Here is a 20999-nt window from a genome sequence, read left to right as displayed (position 1 = left end):
TATGAGGAGGTAGAAGACACAGATTAAATAATAGATCGATCTATTATTTAAATAGAAATCTATTTATAGGAAATCAATTATAATAAAGTCTGTTTTTAGATTTGCAGTCACAAAAGAAGAGGAAAAAAAATCAAGGTCAGGTAGATGGTTATTGGTCATAGTCCTTGCTGCCTTAGAACGAAGAATTACATTACGCTGTGCTAAAGCCAAAAAATTGAACAACAAACTCCTTTCAGATTTCAGGTAATCAGCTGTCTGGTTATCAGGATTTAAAAACATAAAATGAATTTCAACAAATTCAACTGTTTTAAATAGTTTATTATTAGAAGTAATACTAATTAATTAGTTCACTAATACACTATATATTAGTGTAGAGAAATGAGAAAGTTTTAGGTAAAAAAAAAAAACTTATCTTTTAAAAGCATCTTTTGACCCACTTTACAGATTCCTGTAAGTTTTATTTTCCCCAAACATGAACACAACATTTGATCTGGTCATTTATTTCATTTTATAAAGAACTGATAGAAACATAAATGAACACACACCTAAAAAGTGGTCAGGCTCCACAGGACTGCCCAAAATTGGGTAACCGTATAGATTTTCTGGTTATTTCAAGTATTCATGAAAATAATTACAGAGAAGACATACATTCATGATTTAGGCAAATTAAGGCATAATAATAACAGCCCATTTTTAAAAGTTAGTTATTTTTAAAATATTCATTTTTTAAAATTCATATAATGCCCAGACTCAACTTTTCAATAGAATCGTTGGCCTATTATTTCTTTATTCGCACAAAACAATGAGGAATGTAGATATTTTTTAAAAATATAAATACTTATCATGAAAATTGGGAACATTTGGCCCTCAAAAATATTGCTTAACAAATCAAATTCAGCTGAGTTGTAGGGAAACATAACTGTCCCAAAAGCTGGACCATTTTACTCTGCCTTTGGTTGCAAATTATACTTTTGTGGCTGGAAAAAATGTTCTTCAATCGCACTGACTAGTTCATTCAGTTCCTTCTTCAGCTGCTCAGGATCACTGGAAAATAAGGGGAAAAAATCCAAATCAAGGGATTATTCCAAAGCACACTGAAAATGTTCCCCCCATTCACCAACTGACATGGAAATTTAGCCTTAAGAGAAGGACTAAATCACAAAAACAGAACCGCAGTGACTTAAGCATGGGAACACATCTGTTGACGTAGACAAAATCCTCCCTGAGAAAATATGCATTATTTTCCCCAAAGGTTTCTCTAGAGTCTCAACTATAAACAAAACGATCCCTTGCTCTTCTCATAAGACTTTTTAAGAAATAATTTTTGGCCCACTATCCTTAAAAGATCTACTTAGGGATATTGTTATCCAATTGTGTACCTAATGTTGATACCTAACCCTGTAGAGAAAATTTTCACAATATCAGTTCCATTAGATTCTGCTCAACTTTTACAAACAATATTTCTGTTAAGTCTCCAGCCTCCCAAAATACCAATGTTCCTGATGAATTCTGACATTAAACCACTGGCAGCTATGCTAAAGTCTTGTCTATAAGGCCTTCATCGAAAGGACAGAGATAAGGTGGGTCTGAGCAAACACCAAGAAATCAGACCCCCAGGGTTTCATCATTCTGAATCTATTTCCAGAACAAAAGAGTCACAATGAAAGTATAAACAAGAATCTGGGAAGATAGATCCCTCTAAGAAGAACAGTTTTCAAGGATATGGGAAATACTCATTCACATGCAAATAAAATTTTAACATAGATAAAACTGACTTGCAGGTCAACAGGCTTCCAGAAGCTTCTGTCACCTAGAGTGTGTTACTCTAAGTTCTTAACATCAAGAAGCTTAATTTCAAAAACTATATCCTTCCTATTTTCCATTACTTCATACTCAACCATCTTTAATATATGCGAAGTTTACTTTAATGGAAATAGAAATCCCTATACTAAGTAAAGAGCATTTTTCCATTGCAATAGCTAAACAGTACATTTTATTATAGACACTAATTCTGGCTCTACTGCTTACTCGCTGTGTGCCCTTGGGCAAATGGCTTGGCCTCTCTAAGGCCCAGAGTCCTCATTTGTAAAATTGGGATAAAGACTTTATTTTCTCAAGAGAGTTATTGTACAGATGACGATAAATTATATAAAGCAATTAGCTCAGAACGCGGCCCAAAGACCTCAATAAATGTAGCTATCATTATAATTACTTTTATCCCTATTGGCAATATACAAAATAACTATGTTTCATAAATACATATGAATTACATCAGTCCTCTTCTCCATAACTGTGCTTTGAAGAAAGTAACAGTCCTCAGGAAGACATGTAAGCTAACAATGATATATTATATATGTGTGTGTGTGTGTGTATGTATAATCAAAACTAAAACTCAGTGAATTTACTAATTACTGACTTTATTATTCAAGTTTGGTTTTAATCATGATATATATGTACATTATGATTCACTTATTTATGGCTATCATGTTTCTGACATTGCATTTCATGTGTGAAAAAAAGTTAGTACTACTGTATAAGATTTAGTGGTACAATAATTTCTAATACCAAAGTCTAGTCTTACTATTCTGTATCCTAATTAATAACTGTTTCAATGTCTTAAAGTTTGCAAATATTTTGCAACATTTTAAAAAATTAGGAAGGGCAGGGTGGCTCATACCTGTAATCCCAGTACTTTAAGAGGCAGAGACAAGAGGATTGCCCATGGGTTTGAGACCAGTCTGGGCAACATGGCCAGACTTTGTCTCTACAATAAATCAAAAAATTAGCTAGGCGTGCTGGCACATGCCTGTAGTCCAGCTACTTGAGAGGCTGAAGCAGAAGAATCACCTGAACCTAGCAGGTCTAGGCTGCGGTGGCCATGAATGTGCCACTGCACTCTAGTTTGGGTGACAGTGAGGCTCCAACTAAAAAAAAAGAAATTACAGAACACATTCTATGATCATTTAAACTAGGGCTAGGAATCTCTGTTACCAAAAAGTCTAAGTTTTGGTGGATCTTTTTATAAAAATACTTAGCAAGTATCACATATAATTAAGCACTTGCTTTTAATCATCATGAAAAACCATTTTATTTTTATTTTATTTATTTTTGAGTGGGGGTCTTACACTGTCACCCAGACTGGAGTCCAGTGGCAGGATCATGGCTCACCTCAGCCTCAACCTCCTGGGCTCAGGCAATCCTTCCATCTCAGCCTCCTGAGACTACAGGCATGTGTCACCATGCCCAGACAATTTTTTTTTTTTTTTTTTGTAGACACAAGTTCTCACTAGGCTGGTCTCGAACTCCTGGGCTCAAGCAATACTCCCACCTTGGCCTTCCAAAGTGCTAAGATTATGGGCATGAGCCACTGCACCCATCGAAAAATCATTTAAGCTAAATGACAACTCAATACAATGCAGGATTCTTGATTTGATTCTGGATTGGAAAAAAACAGCTATCCAGGGGACTTCCAGGAAAGTTTGAATTCATGTGTTAATTTTGGCAGGGCTGTATCTCCAGTTATCCAAACACTAATCTTGGTGTTGCTATGAAGGTATTTTGTGATTAACAACCATAATCAGTTGACTTTAGCAAAAGCAGTTATCATAAACAATCTGGATGGCGTGGGTTCTATCAGAAGGGCATTAGGAGCAGAATCGAGGTTTTCCCAAAGAATTCCACCCATCGACTGCAACTTCAACCCACGCCCGAGAATCCCAGGCTGCCCACCTGGAAAGGCTGCCCATCTGGAAAGACTGCCCACCTGGAAAGCCTACGCTATGGATTTCAGACTGGCCAAGCCAGTCCAGTCCTCACAATCATTCACACAAGCCAATTCCTTGCAATAAATCTCTCTGAATACATACATTTTACGGGTTCTATTGGGCTGTAGAAACCTGCCTGGTACAATTATTATTTAATAGTCTGTTTCTAAGAGATGCATATTGAAATGTTCGGAGTGAAGCATCACAAGGTCTCATGATGTGCCATGAAGAATCACATGGTCTCGCAAATGGTTCAGAAAAAACTCGAATACATAATCTATACAGTGAGAGAGCAACTCTTGCAAAACATTAGCAATTGCTGAGAGTGGGTCTGGGTCAACAAACTATGGCTTGTGTAAATAAAGCTTTATTGGAACACAGCCACATCCATTCTTTTCACAACAGCAGAAGTGACAGAAACCACATGGCCTGCAAACCCTAAGATTCTTATTATCTGGCTCTTTACAGAAAAAGCTTGCCAACTCCTGGTCTAAGTGAAGGGTATGTGGGTATTCACTACATTATTATTTCAACATTTCTGTAGGTTTGAAATTTTTCAAAATAAAAACTTACATCCCCCCCAACAAAAATACTTTGCAAAAGCAACACATACTTCAAAAAGAATTTCTATTTTAAATGATTAGTAGGTCATGGAATTCTGTGAATAAATAAAATCCACAATATAAAATATATTAATAATTTTTAACTTGATCAGAAAAGAAGCAAACCTTAGTCATAACCTTATTGCTGTTCTACATTAGTCATGCTGGTGCCTTGCTTAAGCTTTGACTGCATACCTATTAGTGCCTAATGTCCCATTTAATAAATGGGAGAAACATTGAAATGAATGCAATAAAAAGACAATTTTTCAAAGTTTTTTCAGCAATATTTGAATTTAAGTCCACTCAATAAACCATGTGAAAAATTTAAATACCATAGAGGCTTAAGCATTCAATAGCATTTTATTTGTTTGCTTGTTTGTTTTTTGAGTTGGAGTCTCACTCCATCGCCCAGGCTGGAGTGCAGTGGCATATGCACGGCCACCCCAGTGTTGACCTGCTGGGCTCCAGTGCTCCTTCCACTTCAGCCTTCCAAGTAACCAGAGCTACAGGCATGCACTACCACACCGGGCTAATTTTTTTCATTTTTTTTAAATTGTAGAGACGAGGTCTCGCCAGGTTCCCCGGGCTGGTCTCGAACCCCTAGGCTCAGGCAATCCTCTCACCTCGGCCCCCCAAAGTGCTGGGATTACAGGCTTGAGCCACCACACCCGACCAAATAGCATTGCTATTATTGAGGAAATTTTCTGAAATATTGGAAACATTTTCACAGGGTAATGAAAAGGACAAAAAAAACAGAGAAAACAGATCGTTAAGTTAAACTGCTATTCATTTGTTGGTAATCCAGAATTCTTAAGAAATGAGCTGTTTTCTATGATCACTTAATAGTTGAGTTTTTGTCCTTTAAGCACAAAAAGGTTTTGAATGGGACCCATAGCAAAACATGTTACACAGTCCCCTGACTTCTTAGCCACATTTGTGTTGAGCATTTTGACATTTCAGAGGCCTATAATCATGACTTTGCCTGTTGGATTGATGGTGTCATTCAGAAAAAAAGATTCAGGGCACATTTGGGTACGCAATGCTATTTCTTTTTTTTTTTTTTTTGAGTTGGAGTCTCACTCTGTCGCCCAGACTGGAGTGCAGTGGCCGCTCCCTGTCACCGCAGCCTCGACCTGCTGGGCTCCAGCGATCCTTCCACCTCAGCCTTCCAAGTAGCCAGAATTACAGGCATGCGCTACCACGCCCGGCTGATTTTTTGATTTATTGTAGAGATGAGGTCTCACCAGGTTGCCCAGGCGGGTCTCGAACATGCGGGGTCAGGCAATCCACTCACCTCAGCCTCCCAAAGGCGCGGGATTACAGGCTGAGCCACCAAGCTCGGCTGCAATGCTATTTCTCTTATGATAAACTCCTGGAGTGGCGAACTTTAAAGCTCTCGTGTCCATGTTGTACAGTTTCTGTTTTGTTTTGTTTTTAAGAGACAGAGTCTCTCTCTGTCACCTGGGCTGGAGAGCAGCGGCAGTGTCCAACCAGTGGGCTCAAGTGATCCTCCCGCCTCAGCCTCCTTAACAGCTGGGATTAAAGGCATGAGCCACCACACCTGGCTAGTTTTAATATTTCCTTCCTTTCTGCCAGCAGTCACTTCTTTTCCCAAGAAAAGTTCCTGCTATAATAATTCTTTCTTATCCCTCTAATTTGCTACATTTAATCTGCTCAGACATTTTCCTCTGCTTTTATTTTCACATAATGCAAATTTGATTCATAAAGCTGGAAAAAATTTTTCCATAAGCAAAGTCTGGTTTGTCTATGCTGTGGCAGTTACCTAGACTGGTGTTGTCTGCTACAGCACTCATAAGTCACACGTGGCTACCAAGCTCATGACATGTGACCAGTGCCACTGACAAACAGAATTTTTAATTGTATTCAATTTTAGTTCATTGGAATTCAAATTTAAAAACTGACACTAAGTAGAAAGATTCAGTTATTGGAAAAATTAAGTATGTTTGAAACAACTTGGGCATCAAAATCCAATTTTTCTCCTCTAAATTTTATGAACTCTTAGTACAGATCGAGTATTTCCAATAAAAAAAATGTAGCATTCAAATTGAGATATGATGTAAGTGTAAAATACTGAATGGATTTTGAAGACTTAGACAAAATCTTTCTTTTCTTTAAAAAAAAGAATGCAAATAATCTCAGTGATAATTTTTTTAACATGGATGGCATGATGTAATGATAATATTTCTTCTTTTTTTAACTTTAAAATTTTGTTTGGATGTAAAGTATTTTGCCTATACTAGGTTAAAGAAAATACATTATAGAAATTAATTTCTCCTGTTTCTTTTCCCTATTTTAAAATGTAACAAGTAGAAAGACTAAAATCTCATCTGTGGCTTGAATTTTATTTCTATCATATAGCATGAACCTAATTCACCTTTAAAAATTTTTTTTCCTGGAACGGGGAAGGCAGAGTAAAATAAAAATTATTTTTCCTGATTTTCAACCATATTCTGAATAAAGAAATTCTGGTTAACTGTGCGCCAGATAGTGTCAGATCAATGTCACCACTTATACCTACTAAGTACATGCACCAAGGTTGTTAAAGTTCTAAATGTTAAGTTGTTGGAGAGTGAACAACTCAAACTCTTTACTGAGGTCACAGAAATATGACCCCGAAGCTAACAGCCGATCAGCTCTTTGGCAGAAGAATTCTTCTTCTGAGGCTCTCTGTTCTCCTTGGGACCTGGCACAGACCTGTGGACAACGTGCTCAGAGATATTTGGTTTTTGTTTTGCTTTTTTGAGTTGGGGGTCTCACTCTGCTGCCCATGCTGGAGTGCAGTGGCACAAACAAGCTCACTGTAGTCACCAACTCCTAAGGCTCATACCTCAGTCTACTGAGGAGCTGGCATTATAGGCATGTACCCCCAATGCCCAGCTAATTTTTTAAAATTTTATTTTCTGTGGATACGAAGTCTCATTATGTTACCTAGGCTGGTCTCAAACTCCTGGGCTCTGCAATCCTCCTGCCTCAGCCTCCCACAGCACTGGGATTACACTGCATCCCATCTCAAAGATATTTGTTAAGTGCATGTGGAATGAATTTTAATTTATTTTATCAGAGACATGGCAAGACTGTATGTTGATCAAAAGTGAAACACAAGCATTAACCACCCATGAAAAGCATTTGGAAAAAGAAAATTTTATCATTACTAATTCAATAACAAATGAAAATTTCCCATACAAAAAAATTTCAAACAGAAGTAGTTGAGTAAGAAGTAAGCACTCCTACCCTGGATGCCCGCAGCAGCTGTTAATATCATGGTATCACTGCAGGTTCTGAAACAGCATTTTTAATTAAACCACATATTGGAAAGATGAAACATGTTACTTGGCATTTGAAAAGAATCAGATAGGAAGTTTGGAGACAAAACTCATCCCAGTGGTCCTCCACATGTACCTGTTTCCGGGAGGGGCACACAGTTCTGCATAGTACTTGATTTTGGGCTCGGTCCCACTGGTCCGCATGGTGGCCACTCCTCCATTGGCAAAGGTGAACGTTATCATTTGGCTGCTTTTACTCGTGGGAAGAACCTAGGTATTAATTCATGAATGTTATACATTTAAATAATAACATAGACTACCCTGGCCTAACTAATATTTCCCCCTGTATAAGTACAAAAAAAGAAAGTGTGAAACAAATCTATCATTTAGAAAAGAAGAATGTTTTGGAACAAATCAGAAAATGTACTCCATAGAAATAAAATACTAAATGATAATAATTTATGAAAATATGGTATGTACACACAATGGAATACTACTCAGTCTGAAAAAAGAAGCAAATCTTGTCATTTGTGACAACATGGATGAGGCTGGAGGACATTACGTTGAGTGAAATAAGCCATGCACAGAAAGATAAACACTGCATGATCTCACATGTGGAATCTAAAAAAGTTGACCACCAGGTGCGGTGGCTCACGCCTGTAATCCCAGCACTTTGGGAGGTGGAGGTGAGAGGACTGCCCGAGTTTAGGGATTCAAGACCAACCTGGGCAATTTGGCAAGACCTCATCTCTACAATACACCAAAAAACTAGCTGGGCGTGGTCCAGCTACTTGGAAGGCTGAGACGGAAGGATCGCCTGAGTCCCTGAGTCCAGCAGGTCGAGGCTGTGGTGGCTGTGAGTGTGCCACTGCACTCCAGCCTGGGTGACAGAGTAAGACTCTGACTCTATAAACAAACAAACTGATTAATACATAAGTTGACCTCATAGAAGCAGAGAGTAGACTGGTGGTTGGAGAAAAGGAGTAAAGCAGGGAGATTGGAAAAATGGTGGTCAGCAAGAATAATTCAAGAGACCTACTGCACATCATGGTGACTGCAGCTAGTAACAACGTGCAGTATACTTGAAAACTGCTACAAGACTAGATTTGAAGTGTTTTCACTACAAATAAAAGGGAAGTATGTGAGGAAATGCATATGTTCATTAGCTTGATGTAGCCATCACAATGTATATGTATCTCTCAAAACATTATCTCATACACCATAAATATATACAATTTTTGTCATGTAATATAGATATACTAGTTAGTTAAAAAAAGAAAAACAATGCTGCCCAGGCCAGTCTCAAACTCCCACATATTCCTTAGCCTCAGAAATGATTTCCAAATTGCTCTTAACAAAATGGAATTGGCAGTCCCATCCATGGATGTGTAAGAAGTAAACTTTTTTCTTTGCCAGGTAACACTCCTGTTTGGCATAGTGCCAGGATCTAGGGAATTACTACAGAACAACAACAAACATTAAAATGAACAGAAGAAGTTATAGAAAAGTAAATAGCTCTTAAAAATGTCCAATGCTAGCCAGGCTCGGTGGCTCAGCCTGTAATCCCGTGCCTTTGGGAGGCTGAAGTGAGTGGATTGCCTGAGCCCACGGGTTCAAGACCCGCCTGGGCAGGCGAGACCTCATCCCTACAATAAAATCAAAAAATTAGCCGTGGTAGCGCGCGCCTATAATTCTGGCTACTCGGAAGGCTGAGGTGGAAGGACTGCCGGAGCCCAGCAGGTCGAGGTTGTGGTGGCTGGGAGCGGCCACTGCACTCCAGTCTGGGCGACAGAATGAGACTCCAACTCAAAAAAAAAAAAAAAAATGTCCGGTGCTTTGACTGCTAGAATCTTAGGCTATTATCCATTTTTGTGAGAAATGAAAAAAAGAAAATTAAATGACTTCATGTATTAATTTTTACCTCCCCAGTCCTATTAGAGGTATTAAGATTTTATTAAAATTAAAACAAATCATTTTACAAGTAATTTAAATAGATTAATAACATACCACAAAAAAAAAAAAAAAAAGAACCCCAAACTGGGTCATATTTCACTATTACAAAGTGACAACTTTGCCAAAAAATAGTCCATAAGGAGGTTTAAAAAAAAAAAAGATAAAGCTTCTGGCAGGTGTATTTGTCATTTTATAGCTCCCCAAACTCCATTAAGATTACAGAATTAATTTTATTTATTGATTGATTTTTATTTTTATTTTTTTTTGAGTCACTCTGTCACCCTGGCTGGAGTGCAGTGGCACACTCATGACCACCACAGCCTCAGGCTTCTGAGCTCAGGTGATCCTTTCTCCTCAGCCTCCCAAATAGCACACATCTGGCTAGGCTGCCCAGGCTGGTCTCGAACCTCTGAGCTCAGGCAATCCTCTCACCTCTGCCTCCCAAAATGCTGGGATTACAGGTGTGAGCCCCTGTGCCCAGCCTAAAATTACATAAGTATTTTTTTAAAGAAGCACAAAGAGAGCCATCGATGGGGCTGCCATCCAATCTACAAGTCAGCAAGCAGATGGAGGAACAGTCTATGGCCACCCTGAATGTGTCCACCTCGTACGATCTCAAAGCCAAGCAGGGCGGGTCTGGCTCGTACTTAGACGGGAGAAGGCAGATGGAAGAGTGGAACGGGTCTGATGGGCCACAAGACTACAAATCTGAGCACCCACAGAAGAACCAGACGAGGAGCCAGGCCATGTGCTCTGTGGAATCCTGGCCAGGCTCAAGCACGGGAGGTACCAGGTGCCACAAAGGGCGGGCGGCAAGCAGGGCTAGAAAACAGGAGCAGTGTTTGCAGGAAGTGACAGGCCCTTCCAGATGCTCGCTCCCAACCCAGGTAGTCAGAGAACCACATCTTCTTTATTACTCCAGGAGATGGTCTAATTTTCTGGAGAGTGAGCAGGAAGGCTGAGGAGTTAGGGACCCCTGGAAACACGGAGGGCAGGATTTGGTGAAAAGAGAGGGGCCGAGTGAAAGTCCTCAGGCTGGGACACCCCTAGCTCCTCCCCCAGCCATGCTTAGGGCCTTGGGTAAATGACTAAAGTTTGTATTTTAATATATATACAATATATGATAAGCAATAAGCAAAGTTTATTAAAGTCCACCTTATAGCCCTTGAGTAAATGATTAAAGTTAATCTCTCTGGAGAAGTCAAACAGTCCCCAACAGGGGCCTCCATTAAAAAGTGGACTTGCTACCCAGGGTCTCAGGAATGAAGTATGTCATTTGATCTGTAAATGTACATAGGGCTTCCAGTCAGCTCTTAAGTGCTCAGAGGATAATTAAAGATCACTAGACGTCTCGGGAAAGACATTGGGTAAAAGACAAAGTTCAACACAAATAGAAAAAAAAAGAATCTGCAGGAAATAAAGGGAATCTGGGAGAAAAAGAAGACCTGTATTTTGGTTTTTTTTTTGAGTTGGAGTCTCACTCTGTTGCCCAGACTGGAGCACAGTGGCCGCTCCCAGCCACCGCAGCCTCAACCTGCTGGGCTCTGGCGATCCTTCTGCCTCAGCCTTCCAAGTAGCCGGAATTACAGGCAAGCGCTACCATGCCTGGCTGATTTATTTTATTTTATTTTTTTAAATTTATTGTAGAGATGAGGTCTCGCCTGCCCGGGTGGGTCTCGAACCCACGGGCTCAGGCAATCCATTCACCTCAGCCTGACCTACATTTTTTAAAGCTATAATCAATATCCTTATTACATGACAAAGAATAGGGTGCTATTTTTAATAAGTTAGAGAGTAAGAAGAGAAACAGTCAACAGAGGCACAGAAAGTTAAAGGTGAGGAATCACCTGAAAAAAGGACCTAAAGGATAGAGACAGTCAACAGGAAAAGAAAGAGGTGAGAGAAGTAGAGCATCTCACTAAGGACTCTTCAAGAAAGAGCAGCCGGGCACAGTGGCTGACATCTGTAGTTTTGGAAGATCGAAGCAGGAGGATCACTTGAGCTCAGTTGCTTGTGATTAGTCTGGGAGACATAGTGAGACCCCGCCTTTACACAAAAGTTTTAAAAAGTTAGCCAGGCATAGTGGCATGCACCTGTAGTCCTAAGCTACTTGGGAGGCTGAGGCAAGAGGATCGCTTGAGCACAGGAATTTGAGGCCACAGTGAGCCATGATCATGCCATGCATGAGTAAGACTGTCTCAAAACAAAAACAAACCAACCCACCAAGAAATGCAAGGGAAGAGGCAATTTAAAAAATCAGCTATCCCCCTTTCCTGACATATAACCAAGAGACCCTCTCAAAACTAAAATAGAATAAATGATTTTACAGACCACAGATCCTGAGTAAAAAGAGACTCACACTAAAGCACATCACTGTTAAATTTTAGAACCTGAGGTTTAGAAAAAATCCTAGATTCTCCTAGAGAGGAAAAAACCAACTTGCATGGAAAGGACTGAATAAGTATGGGACCAACATCCCTGTGTGCAGTATACAGTAGGCCTCAACTATTTGCTGAATGAATGAATGATTGGAGACTCAACAGCAATACTGGCAGCCAAACAATAGTGGAGCAATGCTTTCAACATTGTGAGTCGATGAACTGTGATGGCAGAATAAGATATTTTCAGGCCAGGTGTGGTGGCTCACACCTGTAATCCCAGCACTTTGGGAGGCTGATGTGAGAGGACTGCTTAAGCCCAGGGGTTCCAGACCAGCCTGGGCAACAAAGCAAGACCTCGTCTCTATAATAAACTAAACAAATTAGCTGGGCGTGGTAGTGCCAGCTACCCGGGAGGTTGAGGCAGAAGGACTGCCTGAGTCCAGGAGGTTCAGGCCACAGTGATCTGTGACTAGCTAGGCTACTGCACTCCAGCCTGGGTGACAGAGTGAGACACTGACACAAAAAAACAACAACAAAAAAGACATTTTCAGACCTAACGCCTCTAAAAATTTATCTCCCTTTTCTCAGAAAGCAACTAGGGTATGATCTAGAAAAATCTATGTAGAAAGAGGAAGCAACAGAGTCTAGGAGCAAGACTTAGCCCTGGAGATGGACATTCCAGGAGGGCAACTGTGCACCCAAACCAGAAAGCACCTGGCCCAGTCCGGACAAAGGGACCTGCAGGGAGGCCATCGGAAATGTACCGGGGAAACCTTACTGGGAGGTTTCTGAAGGATTTGGGAAGACCAGTGATAGTTACACAGAAACCCAGGCATGTGGTGGCTCAAGCCTGTAATCCCAGCACTTTGGGAGGCTGAGGCAAGAGGACTGCCTGAGTTCAGGGGTTTGAGAAGCCTGGGCAACTTGGCAAGACCTTGTCTCTACAATAAATAAAAAAATTAGTTGGGTGTGACAGTGCATGCCTGTAGTTCCAGCTACTTGGTAGGCTGAGGCGGAAGGATCGCCTAAGCCCAGTAAGTTGAGGCTGCAGTGGCTGTGAGCATGACACTGAACTCCACCCTGGGTGAGTGAGTGAGACTCTGACTAAAAAAATTTTTTAAAAATTAAAAAAATTAAAAACCCAGGCAAACCAAAGGACATAGCAACTGCTAATGACAGGACATTTCATTATTTATACAAATTAAGGAAACCTAATCAAAACACACTACTTAGCTAGGCTGGCAACAGTTACTAGTCATAAAAAGAGCAAGATGCTGTGGCTCATGCCTGTAATTTCAGTACTTTGGGAGGCCAAAGCAGGAGGATTTCTTGAGCCCAGGGGTTCGAGACCAGCCTGGGCAACATAGTGAAACCTCATCCCTACAAAAACAAACAAAAATCTTAAAAATTAGCCAGGCATGGTGGCACATGCTTGTGGTCCCAGCAACTTGGGAAGCTGAGGTGGAAGAACCGCTTGAGTCCAGGAGGCCAAGGCTGCAGTGAGCCATGGTCGTACCGCTGTACTCAGCCTAGGCAACAGATGAGACCCTGACTCAAAATAATAATAATAGTAATAGAAGCATGGAACCTGATTTAGTCAAAAGTTGTGGTATAAATGTAAGGACGAGGAGAAGGGGGAGTATTGAATGTAAAAGTAAGAACTAAATCTTTTTCTCCATAATAGAAAATTAATACATTGTAACATTTATAAGTCAAAACATCACCTTATAAGCACATTATTTAAAGATCTGGCAGTAAATGCCAGATGGAGAAACAATGGAAAGAAGGTGGCTGTCTTGGTGGCATGGCACTGGGGTGGCAGGGGTGGGATGGCCATGTGTTATCACAACCTTTTAAATACTAGTTATCTCTTAAAAATACATACCGTGCAGATGAAAACAAAAAATATGGAAAGTAAATAGCAAAGACCACGTCTGACATCCCATGAAGATGTTACCCCTTACGCCAGCCCCTGCTATGGCCAGTGACACTCTTCTGCCACCTGTTGGTCTCCTTGACTCCAGTGGGGGGTCTGCACCGTGTAAAGAATGCGAATTCGTGTCACAGCAAGCAGCTCTCGTGGGTCAGAGACTTGGGTAAAAGTAACCTAAGCAAACAGGTTTTTAAGGTGAAGACCAGTGGCGGCAGCATCACCTAGGAATGGGTCAGAAATGCAAATTCGTGGCACCCACCCCAGACCTACTCAATCAAAAGCTCCAGGGATGGGCTCCAGCACTCTGTTCTGACCAGCCGTCCAGGTAATGGATGCCCCTTCAGGTGTGAGAACTGTTGATAAGGAAAAGCTGGATCCTGGGTCAGGAGACTCAGGCTCTACCTGGAGCCTACCCAGGGTACCACCAACTAGCTCGGTGCCCACAGATAGGTTCTGTGCTTCTAAGTGTTAATCTCCTTAGATGCTGTGTTGGCTTAGATGACTAGGAAGAACTCTTTAACCTTTAGCCCATGATTTTAAATATATCATACATACATATGTGTGTGTGTGTGTGTGTATATTTAAAGCATCAGTTACACAGATGTTTATATATATATATATATATATATATATAATTTAATTATATTCACCATGTCTGTATAACTGATGCTTTAAAATTTAATTTTTTTTCTTAGAGACAGGGTCTTGCTTTGGCACCCTGGTTGTAGTGCTGTGGCATGATCATCATTCACTGCAGTCCTGAACTCCTAGGCTCAATCAATCCTCCCTTGTCAGCATTCCCAGTAGCTGGGACTGCAGGCATGCACCACCACACTTGGCTAATTAAAAATATTTTTTTGCAGAGATGAGTGAGGGAGGGGAGTTTTGCCTATGATGCTTGGGCTGGTCTCAAACTCCTGGCTTGAACTCAAGTGATCCTCCCACCTTGGCATCCTCTCCCAAAGTGCTGAGATTACAAGTGTGAGCCACAGCACCTGGCCAACTTTTCATATGATTAATTTTATAGCTTATTTATAACCATGCCTCAATGCCTAAAGTCAGCTTTAATTAATTATATGGTTAAATAAGTTGATTTATTCAAATTATTTGGAAAGGTAAACAGAAAAGAGTTGAGGTGTTAAAAGTAAGTGCTACTTACAGCCTTTTTATCAGGTTGGCTGTCATCATAGCCAGTGGTGAGGTCCCTAATGGCAGATATTTCAAATCTGCCACACATTTTTGGATAGTGATTTTTTCTGTCGTAGTTTCGGAGGTTTTCAAATAATGTTTCAATGATAGTTTGATCATGGCAGATAAAATAGGAAGCTTTGGTAAGATGATAGCCATACCTAGCGAACAAACACAAATTCACGCAACATAAGGAATAAGTAAATGCAGAGTGGACACACGTCATGTGTCAATGAGTGTATTCTAAAATAAATAAAATGAATAACCATGGCTAACTTCATGAGAATAATGTTAAAAGAGCATTAAAAAAGAGGTCAACAATCTACCCCAGGGATTGCTGAAGGATGATCTGGCTTCCCCTGTGCATCTGTACGTTAAATTTTTTTTTGGAACATGGCAGCACTGCACCCATGGCTTTCTGGATCATCCCTGTGTGCTTTTGTACTACACAGGCAGAGTTAAGTCATTGCTGTAAAGATTAAACAGATGCATTATAAATGTATCTGAATCTTTTTTGACACTGGACACCAAACATCACATTTCTCCATGAGTCATTTCTGTGACTAGTGTTCTCACTTAAGAATTAATGCAATTATGGCCAGGTGTGGTGGTTCACACCTGTAATCCTAGCAATTTGGTAGGCTAAAGCAGGAGGATTGCTTGAGCCCAGGAGTTCAAGACCAACCTGGGCAACATAGCGAGACCTCATCACTACAAAACAAAACAAAAACTAGCCGGATGTGATGGCACACACCTATAGTCTCAGCTACTCGGGATGCTGAGGCAGAAGGTTTGCCTGAGCCCAGGAGACTGAGGCTGCAGTGAGCCATGATTTTGCCAATGCATTCCAGCCTGGGTGCCAGATTGAGAACCATCTCAAAAAATAGAAAAAGAAAAGAAAAGAATTAGTGCAATTGTGAATGGCAATTACTAACCTCATTTAGTTTTCTTAAGCAATAGAATTAATCAACAACACAAGAGCTTAGAAAGAATTTTAGTATCTCATGCACAAGAACATCATAGGACATTTGAAAATATTACTTCCGGGCAACCCCCTGGGTCCCCTTCCACTGTGGGAGACTTTCTGTCCTCTCAATAAATCCTGCTTTAAAAAAAAAAGAAAAGAAAACATTACTTCCATCAGACGGAATCAACAGCAACTTACTCCATGTAGATGGCCTGCAGCTGCTGAGACATAGAAAGATTCTTGGTAGCTAGAAAGCTGGCCAGCTCTGCGCTTATGACAGCGGCACTGACTCCATCTTTGTCTAGGACAAAAGGGCAGCACATATATCCTGCAGAAACACATGTCACATATACACCCTTAGGAGCCTATATATCACATGTCAAACTACATGTGCATATGCACCTTGGCTATTGCACATGAAACGCTGTACAGTGTCGAGTATGTGCATGTTTCTCACTTACTACCATATGTTTAAGAATTGAATGCTGGCAGTGGGTCATGCCTGTAATCTCAGCACTTTGGGAGGCTGAGGTGAGAGGATCGCTTGAGCCCAGGAGTTGGAGACCAGCCTGGGCAACAGAGCAAGACCTCGATCCTTAAAAAAAATAATTATCCAGGTGTGGTGGGGCACACTAGTCCCAGCTATTCAGGAGACTAAAGTGAAAGGATGGCCTGAGCCCAGGAATTCGAGGCTAAGGTGAGCCATTATCATGCCACTACGCTGTAGCCTGGGTGACAGAGTGAGACCCCAACTCAAAAATAATAATAATAATAAATGGGCCCAGTATCTATTCAGGAAGTACTTGGTGAAGAACCTGAGAGGAGGTTCTCCAGAGATTCCCAGTTAGTCCCTCCAGCTCACACAAAATTGATTCCAATTGTTCTGGTTAATATGTCACTCTTCTCTGAATTCCAGTAGCTCTTGTTAGTTACCTTACTCATTTTGGCAGTGGTCTGTACTCCTTTTTTTTTGAGTTGGAGTCTCACTCTGTCGCCCAGACTGGAGTGCAGTGGCCGCTCCCGGCCACTGCAGCCTCGACCTGCTGGGCTCCGGCGATCCTTCCGCCTCAGCCTTCCAAGTAGCCAGAATTACAGGCACACGCTACCATGTCCAGCTGATTTTTTGATTTATTGTAGAGATGAGGTCTCGCTGCCTAGGTGGGTCTCGAACCCGCGGGCTCAGGCAATCCACTCACCTCAGCCTCAGCCTCCCAAAGCGCGGGATTACAGGCTGAGCCACCGAGCCTGGCTGGTCTATACTCTTAACTAGGTCTACATAGGCTGCTTTAGGCCAGGGTCAGTGTCATCCATTTTTTTCAGAGTCACAGAGTAATAGATATACAATTAATATTAGATAAATGAATGTAGGAAACACTTTTATTTTTTTCTTAACAAAAAGTTATAGAGAGACAAGCCTGCCGACTCTGACAACAAAATTGCTGAGCGATGATGCTGAATTCAGTCAGCTCCATCGTGTTCGTGTGTCGGTGCTATAGGGAACAGACACATGAATAAACACATTTAATGCGCAATGGTTTTTGCTAAATTAATAGCTACGAAATTTGGGGCACAAAACGTGCATTTTAAATTTCTCTAGGCAGCTCTCCTTTCTGCTCATTTATATCAATACACAGTCTAGAACCGAGTGTTTCAATCATTACAGGTGGACCTGGGTTGTTCTTGAGGGTGACTGTCACTCTGATACGAGCATCAAACCATGCCTTCCTCTTTCCTCTGGACAGACCCAGCATGGATCCTCACTAGTGTTCCTGGAAGGGTATGGAATATATCTGGCCTGGATCTTAAACGCCACCATTGAAAAAAAAAAAAAAACACAACTCCCAAAACATATGGCTTCTCAATCACCAGCAGTCAAGCACAGAATATCACTGTTTTTAGTCATCTGGGCAAAGGATTTTTATGTTAATGGCTTGGTTTCTCTTTGATTTCTCTTTGTGGAAAAATATCTGAGGTGCCAGTTTTCGAGTGGGACAGTTCAATGCTCAACTCGAATGCTGGAAAAGCAAAGACAACCGTGGGCTTCTGTTTTGCTGTGATGTTTTGAATCCAACTCAAACCATCCCCCCCCCTTTTTTTATAACAGATTCTATGATCCTCATGATGGCTTCTTACCAATAGCTTCCTCAAATGCAAACAAGACAGTTTTCCCTTGGTCCAGCAGCTGCTTGGCTCTGTTACCCATCCACTTAAAGCCGGTTAATGTTTCCTAAAGGAATGAAACAAAAGAGAAAGAAATGCCTTAGATCTTTGGAGCAAAAAAAAGAAAAGGAAAAAAAAAAAAAAGAGCAAGTCCCGTAAACACTTACCTCGAAATGGAAACCCTCCTTTAAGGCGATGGCGCGCAGGATTTTGGAGGAGACGGTGCTAGACAACATGTAGGTGTCTTTGAGGGCACTGCGGTCCCTGTTCTTTTCTTTCCAAGAAGTGAAAAGCCACCAGCCCAGGAGTGCCCCCAACTCATTGCCTGAAAACACTCTCCATTCACCACTGGAATTAAAAAACAAGACAACTTCATTTCTGTGTGATCTTACAGAACACACCAGAAGCCATTGGGTTAGGGCAGCTAAGCAAGCAAGGCTCAACTGGTCAGAAATGTAACAAACACTTGAGCAGCTATAATGTATCAGTTGGTTTGCCCAGACAAGCATCCTGTCTTTGAAGATGGTATAAAATATGCCTGCAGTGACACATTAAGCTTTTATTTTAATCTAGGGCAAAGGCTTCGGTTTGAAAATAACAGAAATGCACTGGCAAGATCTCTCCATGTACAAAAAAAAAGTTTTGATATCTCAGTGTTTGGACTTGGTCAGTATTGCTAAATCTGAGAGGTGATATCTTAGCATTTCTTAGGATCAAACTCGATCCTAAAATGGTCAGCACATCAGAGAATGGATGTGTGATTTCCGTTCCTCCCTGTAATGGGTGGCTAGAAGTCAATCTCACATATCAGTCTATTTCACATTAGCTTAACTTTTGAAACACTGATATAGACTTGGACCTGTTTTATCATAATCTAAAACCCCATCCTCTCAGCAGCACTCCACTACCCCCTAGACATCACCTATGCTGTTTGACACTCAAGATTGATTGCTTGGACTCGGCCTCTCAAATCCTCCCACCCTTCACCACCATGTACCTACTTTTCCTTTGTACAAACTCTATGGTCAAACTTATCTGACACTCTGTGCTGGCTGGGTACGGTGGCTTACACCTGTAATCCTAGCACTTTGGGAGGACGAGGTGGGAGGACTGATTGAGACCAGGAGTTCAAGACCAGCCTAAGCAACATAGCGAGACCTTGTTTCTACAAAAATTTTTAAAAATAATCCAGGTGTGGTGCATGTGCCTGTAGTCCCAGATACTTGGGAGGGAGGCTGAGGCAGGAGGCTCTCCTGAGTCAAGGAGATTGAGGCTAAGCCATGACTGTGCCACTGCACTCCAGCCTGAGCAACAGAGAGAGACCATGACACACACACACACACACACACACACACACACACACTCTTAATTAAAAACAAACAAAAAATCCCCCCAAAATAAAAAAAAATGCTGTGCCAATATCCCACAGGTTCTCCTCTGGTCTGTCCAAACTAAATTCAACGTTTTTTTGACGGTCCCCACCTTGGCAAACACTGAACCACAAAGCCAGCACCAAAGTATTTTGCACTTAGGCACTGAGACATTACTTATAATAAAAATCAATTCTAAAAGAAGGGAAGATCACCAAGAGTCACTTCATGCCATTGCTTTTGTTCAGTTCTGGCCAGGCCACGTGTTCATTGAGCTATGGCAGCCATGCTTTTGTTATTAAGCTCCGGCCCAGCCACGTGGCTCTTTGAGTTCAGGTCCGGTCGTGTTTCCTTAAGCTTTGGACCCCTCCCTTATCTTGGGGAAGTGAATCTTCTCTCTCTCTCTAATCTACTTTCTAAATAAACTGTATTTTCCAATCTAAAACAAAACAAAACAAAACAAAAACAAATAGTAGCTTCAATTCCAAATACATTCCGGGTTGGTTTACTCTGCATCAAACCTGCCCATCACATGATACCACCCTCCCCTCCCCACACACAGTAGGTCACAGGAGGCTCAGTGAGATGATCGTTTGCAAAATAAATGGGACACATTTCCACAAAGGTTCAGTCTCCCCGGGAACATTTTACCAGAAGATGATATCCTGTATATTTTCAATAATGTAGGTGATGACAATTGACTTACCTGTCTTGCTTTTCTGCCACAGCAAGTCTATCCGCATCTGGGTCATTTGCTAGCACAATTTTAGTTTTGGTTTTGTCAGCCAAAGCAAAAGACAAAGTCTGAAAAGGAATGTGGAAACAAAAGATTACTTTAACCAAGACTCGAGCATATGGTAGTCTTTAAAAGCCTTTAGTTTTAGAAGAGCTCAAAGACAATGTTCCCCAAATGAAAGCTGAATTTCATTTCTGGAGCTGGTCTTGGTTGGTCACGTATGATCTTCCTCAGTCACATGATTGACAGCCCCAGTATGTGACCTGAGCCTGCCGGTGTGACCCACCACGCATGTGACAATGTGTGTATGGCTAGACAGGTATTTCCAGGCATGTCTAGGCAGGGGGTATGAGATCAGCTTTACAAACAAGATAAGCCGATTCTCTGAACATTACTACTGCCCCAACTTTTAAAAAAGTTATAGGAACCACAACGTAAACAACACTTCAATCAGAAAAATAATGTTAATGTTTTATTAGGAAATAAAAAAAATCATAATCTGAGAAAACTCCATTCTATTAATGCTTCTTTTTGGCATTAAGGGAGCACAGAAAATTAAATTAAATCAATTAAATTTAAAGTGCCATTTAGATTTCGGTTCACCCACCCAGATGCTAGAATGTCTAATTCATCTTTATTGAGACAGTATCTTATTCTGTCA

General features: G+C 41.0%; 1 protein-coding gene across 1 annotated transcript in view; it reads right to left on the bottom strand.

Annotated features, from left to right (window-relative positions):
- Positions 1–300: 300 nt before the first annotated feature.
- PGM2 (phosphoglucomutase 2) overlaps positions 301–20999 on the bottom strand; it is a 35748-nt gene continuing 15049 nt past the window's right edge. Inside the window, exons 5-11 of the mRNA XM_008067838.1 lie at positions 20309–20406; positions 18400–18580; positions 18206–18299; positions 16271–16400; positions 15077–15266; positions 7787–7920; positions 301–1044 (exon numbers count right to left, since the gene is read on the bottom strand). Of these exons, the coding sequence (XP_008066029.1) occupies positions 942–1044; positions 7787–7920; positions 15077–15266; positions 16271–16400; positions 18206–18299; positions 18400–18580; positions 20309–20406 (930 nt within the window). The 3' untranslated portion in view covers positions 301–941. The remainder of the gene's footprint in view (positions 1045–7786; positions 7921–15076; positions 15267–16270; positions 16401–18205; positions 18300–18399; positions 18581–20308; positions 20407–20999) is intronic.

This window comes from Carlito syrichta, unplaced genomic scaffold (genome assembly GCF_000164805.1).
Source record: "Carlito syrichta isolate Samal-C Ts95f unplaced genomic scaffold, Tarsius_syrichta-2.0.1 Scaffold309784, whole genome shotgun sequence".
NCBI lineage: Eukaryota > Metazoa > Chordata > Mammalia > Primates > Tarsiidae > Carlito > Carlito syrichta.
Note: the sequence above shows the minus strand (reverse complement) of the source record. Positions and strands in the feature narration are given on the sequence as shown.